The 6,218-nt window shown below is 32.0% G+C and overlaps 1 protein-coding gene across 1 annotated transcript; it reads left to right on the top strand.

The window, feature by feature from the left end:
• Positions 1–1,175: 1,175 nt before the first annotated feature.
• Positions 1,176–3,814, top strand: LOC134239785 (uncharacterized). Its single transcript, XM_062721931.1, has 3 exons — positions 1,176–1,238; positions 1,832–2,028; positions 3,295–3,814. The coding sequence occupies exons 1-3, from the start codon at positions 1,176–1,178 to the stop codon at positions 3,812–3,814; spliced, it is 780 nt and encodes a 259-aa protein (XP_062577915.1).
• The last annotated feature ends 2,404 nt before the right edge of the window (positions 3,815–6,218 follow it).

The following is a 6,218-nucleotide window of genomic DNA, read 5'->3' as shown; positions in this document are numbered from 1 at the left end:
AAATATCCAAATGTGAAAGAGATGTGTCAGACTCTGTGGTATCTTTTATCACAAGCTCACCAGAATATATAATATTGAATAAGTATATATAGTATTGAATAAGAATGAACATTTTTTCTCAAATCAATTGAAAGTGCTAAAATGGCGATTTTGAAATTGCAAAACTTGTCTGAAAATAATGAACATGATGAAGTATATGCATTGTAAAGAACCTTGCAGACAATGTTACTTGATTGATCTGAATCACACACATTTATGTACTATCTAATATTGCTAAAAATAATAAAATTTTATATATTGCTCTGCTAAATGTTAAACATGTTCTATGAATATTTTGTATTTCAGTCCAACCAGCTACTTGTAGATGGTAATGTATTCTTGTGTTGTGAAAAGTATCATTATCATGTGTTGTCTTGGTGGCATTTAAATCATGCAAACAAATGAAGCATTTATATATACATGTATGTACATCTCTCACTACATGTATTAATGGAATGGTGTAATAATAATTCAATTAATTCATTATTAATTTTTATTTCTTCTTCAGCTTTATCCCTTTCATTACATATTTCATGCTTATGTAAATCAGAGTTATTTTCTGCATAACACTACATTTACAATTTTTTTGTTAGTTTTTCAACTTTATGAATATTGATTAATTTATGTAAATGTAGAAGGCTTATATAGTGACATACATGCAAGATAATCAAATTCAAAGGGTATACAAACATAAATGGCCCAACATAAATTCTTACTGGCTCTTGAATTTATGGTCGGTGCCAGACATAGATTTGAGTAAGGCCAACATCTAGTAAATGAAAGGTTTTTACAGATATATCAAATATATCAAAAACCTGTAATGATGCTTTATAATATAGCTTGGTCAAATAAGGTGTTTCAGGGCATAATTTGTAGGTAAACAAGATAAACACTCATATATTAAACTAGCTGTCAATTCCTATGAAAAGTTAAGAAAACCAGTCATGATTATTTTAGTTTTTTTCCATATCAGGCAAAAAAAAGTCTTTCAGAAAACGGATATTTGTATGTTCTTGACCTCTTCTTTAAAAATTATGTTGCAATTAATATAGGTATCGGGACTTAACTTTTCATTTTATTTCAAACAGAATTTCATGTAAATACTTTTTCCTACATAATTCTATTATAGTCGCAAAATGGGGAAAAAGACAGTTGAAAGGGATTGTGATGTCATTAATGGATATGCACCTAAAAGAACAGTCTAAAGTCATTATCTAATCTTGACTTTTATCATTTATTAAAATTATAATACTCTTTATTCAAATCCAAATATTAATTGATTTTAGGTGCAATTATTAAGGAAGTCAGGGTTTTAAAATAGTTTTAATTGTAGGGTCCCTATTGCTGGGATCAACACATAGTTGTAATGCAGCAAGCATTTTATATGCTGTTGAAAATAAAAATATATCAACATATCAGTCAAGAGAGTATATTCTATATAAATCAGGATCTTTTCAAATAAAGATTAAGAAAGAAAGTCAAACTAAATTTTCAAAAATCAGTCTACATGGTAGATATAACTTAAGTTAGCAAATGGGAAGATACTTTAATTAAGGATAATAATTATATTTTACAGGGATATTAATTAGAAACATTAACCTTGTGTAAATTTAAATACAGTACTTTTATTTACATGTATGCATAATGAATCATGAACAAATATTTTTGATAAATCCATATCTGCCAACGAAGATACATATTGATTTTCCAAAATACACAAGCTAAGAATTAATTTAAAAAATATTTCTTACTGCTGGTTTTTGAGTGCATAAATCCATCTTTTTATTTATAGTACTGGTGCAATGCTTTCATGGACCTTGGATTTCACTCACCTGTAACAACAACAAATGGTGTAGAATCCCTCAACAAAGCCTTAAAGCACTTTTATTTAAAACTAGCTAATCCTGGGACATTGAGCACCTTGATGGGAGTAGTCATCCAGGATTTCCTACCAGATTTGTTTCAGAACTATGTGATGTTGAATTACAGGTATGAATGCAGTTTTAAAAATCTCCATAAATCCTCAGCTGACCTATCAGACTAGCTGTCATGTGTTCATCCCTTTTTACGTGTTTTACTTTCCTGTGACCCAGATTTCCCATAAAATTCATGTGTCTTTCTATCAATTATGATGTTAGCTTTTCTGCAACTCCCCCATATTTCTTCAAACCTGATTACTCCTGCTTACCAAGGTTGGGGGAGGGGGAATGATTGTGTGGAAGTAGGATTTTAAGCAGGATAAGTCTAATAAAATACTAGTTAAGATCATTGATTAAAAGATTTGCACCATTACTTTAAAACATTTACTTTTCTGTCAGTAAATATTATGTACATTATAAATATTGGTTTATGTGTGAACAATTTCCATTACATACGTTTAAAAATTTTTAAAGGGGAGTATTGTAGACCAGTATGAAATGTCAGATTCATTCAATTTTTATCACTTTTTGAGTTAGTACTCACTACCAAGTAGCAGGCTTTGGGGAAATACATGTACCATTGAATACAAGTAAATACAGTATCAGCAATCATTTGATGATAAGTGCTAAGCATAATCAAAGGAAGCATTAAAAATTTTAAAGTAGATAACACATAATATTTCCATTTCTAATCTTTTTTCTCTGTGATAACTCTTTGAAAGTTAGCAGATTGATTTCTTGATAATTCTACCAGAATGTAAATTAGGCAGGTCGATAGGTCAGGAGCTAAGGAGGCCTAATATGCATGTAAATCTCGTGTGGCTGTCCTTGTGTTTGACATCAGTGGGCGAGGACTATTAAAATTGGCATGATAGTCCTCGTGTCATTTAAATCTTTGTCTACATTTTTAAAATCTAAATCTACAATTTTATTTCACAATGAAATGGAAATATAAGGAATCATTGTCTAGCTAGTATAGTATGCCAGGGACATCAATGATATTGAGAATCATGGGATAATTTATGCATGACGGGCTTCGCCTGTTATGCAATTATCCCATGTTTCCCAATATCATTGATGCCCTGGCATACTATACTAAGTAGACAAAGTTTCCTTAAACGCAATAATGAAATATCAGTATAGAGTAGTTGGGGAAAAGCAACAATGTTCAAAACATAAAATGACGGAAAAGCAGGCCAGCCGCTCTTTATTAAATTTTCCTGAGTATAGTATTATTGTTTTTACATACATTATGTCATGTTAGCAAGCCCACTGTGATAATTTGAAGGTACTTCATCTATTTGTACATAGTTTGACACAATCTAAAATATTTTAGGGCAAGTTCCAACTTTAAAGCGTATGATGCAAGCATACCAAAGTACTTGCATAACCGTCCACGGAAAGTTGTAGAACACTGCATGCAAAGATACCACTCCAGTGACCAGATAGGCTCAGGTGATATAAAGATTGCAGATGACATTTCTGGACGGATATACCATGTAAAAAGTAGGGAATCCAGCCAAACCTACCAGGTGACTATGGGAAGTGGGAAGAAATTTCCTCATTGTACCTGTGAAGACTTTCGTAGAAACTTCCTTCTCTGCAAACACTTTTTTGCCATCTTCAAGAGTACAAACCAAAGTTGGAGCGATTTATCTCCACTATATGCAGAAAGTCCCTTTGTAAACTTAGACTTTGGAGCTGTAGAAAAACATGAAATTGTAAATGTGTCATCAGATTTTGAAATTCCAACCCAGAAGTTTTTTGAAAAGGAGGGGAAAAGTCTGAGATCTTCAAGAGGATTCCGAAGACCTTCAAGAAGACTGCACAAAACTCCAAAGAGATGTTGTGGCTGAATTAAAAGATCTTCAAAATAAAGCCTATATTTGTTCAAATCATAATGCACTGAGTAGATGTCTGTCCATCCTCAATAATGCAAATGCCATACTGTCTGAAAATATCCCAAAACAAGAGGGAATACCCCTTAGACAGAAGACAAAGTTAAGGAACCTCCCTCCTAGAAGAAAATACTTCAGAAAGCTTGGAAAATATCAGAGAAGAGTTGGAAAGAAGGCAAAGACTATGAGAGATGCTTCTGTAATAGGTACTAAAATTAACTGTCAAAGAAAATGTTTTCACTCTGTCAGTTGTTTTTTTTAAAAGTCATTGGGAAATAGTTGATTATAATTATATTCAGTCTAAGATTAAGTAAATTTTTCATGAAATACCTCAACTGAGACAAAGGCTCAATTAAGCTTTATGGATCAAGGAGTTTGGTCTGTTGTTGCTTGTAACATTTCACATTTTCAACTTCTTATCAAGAACCAATGGGCCAATTTCAACCAAACTTGTTACAAAGAATAAGTGAAGGAGATTTAAGTTTGTGTTCAGGAAGTGTCTTGCATTTTTTAAAGGAAAGATGGTTAAGATTTCATGAAACATAGGTGAGATCTTTAAAAGATATTGTTCTCATGAAACACTTGGACAGAAATGATGAAATTTGTGTGAGAGTTTCATTACCTACTATAAATTTTTGTTCATATGACCACCATAGTAGGTGAGGCAATGACAGGGAGTCAAAGTTTCGCATAGAAATATATATAAAGTAACTCTTTTTCAAAAGAAAAACAAAGCCATTTTCTTTTTTGAAACTTGTTTTGCATCACATTATGGCATCTTATTTGAAGTTTCGAAATGTGTCAGTCCCAACGGAAACAAAAATGACAACTTCCGGTTAAAAGAGAAAAACTACATAATTTGAGTATCTTTCTTTCCCTTAAAATTTTGTATAGTTAAAGTATTTGTAATGATTTTTAGAAATGTTATTCAGACTGCAAATGTCTACAGTAAAGTCTAATATCTCAGTAAAATTCACTTCCGGTCGCGTGACTTCCTGTCTTCAAAATCAGAAGTTATCATAGCAAGATCTCGTTAACGGTAAGAGATTAGGACACCAAATTAATAGGGATGGTAGACCTTGATGAGTAGACATATCCTTTGAGTTTAAGATCGTCCGCCGTCACTTCTGGTTGTCACAGGAAGTTATCAAATAAATCGAAAATTTCAGCTTTTCTTTATGGAATCTTTCTAAGTAATACATTATAGCATCTTTTTTTGTAGTTTTGAAATATGTCAGTCCCACTTGAAACAGAAACGACAACTTCCGCTTATTAGAGAAAAACTGCATAAATTTAGTATCATACTATCCCATAAATATTTTTTATAAAAATAGCATTTAAAATGATTTTTGGACGTGTTGTTCAGATTGACATGTCTAGAGTAACCTCAAATATCTTTTCAAAAATGTACTTCCGGTTATGTGATTTCTTCTCCTCAAAATGAGAAGATAATATTACGAGATCTCTTACATGTAAACTGTAACAGATCAAGACACTAAACTTATATGAATAATAAACCATGAAGACTGGGCAACAGATATAGGGGAAAATGCGTCCCCCGTAACTTCCGGTCGTCACAGAAAGTGATGAAAAAAAATTGAAAATGATTTTTGTAAATGTTATTAAGACTATAATTGTAAAAAGTAATGTCGAGAATCTTCGAAAGTTACACCTCCTGTCGTTTGTTTTCCTGAAAGCATTTAAAATATTATATAACTTTTTTAACATAGATAAAAGCTCATTCATGCACATAAATAGAGGAGAACGGAAGACCTTCTTTGTTGCTGTAGCAACAAGAGTTTCTAGTAAAGGTCTTCTGTTTCAGACGGAAGACCTTATAGTGATTCTACTGTTTCTTTTTATTATTATTATTATTTTTTTCCCTTTTTCTTTATGATGATTTCTCAGAGATGACTGGACGGATTCACGTGAAATTTTCAGAGATGAATAGACAGTTAAAATATCTTCCAAATGCAGTTTTCAGATTTTCAAAATTCACTTCCGGTCGTCAGATATGTCCGATTTCCGTTTTTTTTCAAAAAAGTTTTGTCCGAGTCATATCTCAGAAACGCTAAGAGATTAAGACACCAAACTTTTAGGAGTAATAGATCTTGATAAGTAGGCAAAACCACTTGGGTTAACACTGTCCGCCGCCACTTCCGGTCGTCACAGGAAGTGATCAAAGAAATCGAAAATTTCAACTTTTCTGTTTTCAAATATTTTTTGCATCACATTATAGCATCTTATTTGTAGTTTCGAAATATGTCCGTCCCACCGGAAATAAAAAGGACAACTTCCGGTTTTAAGAGAAAAACTGCATATTTTCAGTATTTTTCTCTCCCTTAGATATTTTTTATACATA

This window comes from Saccostrea cucullata, unplaced genomic scaffold, assembly GCF_032062105.1.
Source record: "Saccostrea cucullata isolate Sc308-1 unplaced genomic scaffold, CSIRO_AGI_Scuc_v1 ctg18628, whole genome shotgun sequence".
In the NCBI taxonomy this organism is placed as follows: domain Eukaryota; kingdom Metazoa; phylum Mollusca; class Bivalvia; order Ostreida; family Ostreidae; genus Saccostrea; species Saccostrea cuccullata.
This window is presented reverse-complemented; position numbering and strand designations above follow the sequence as displayed.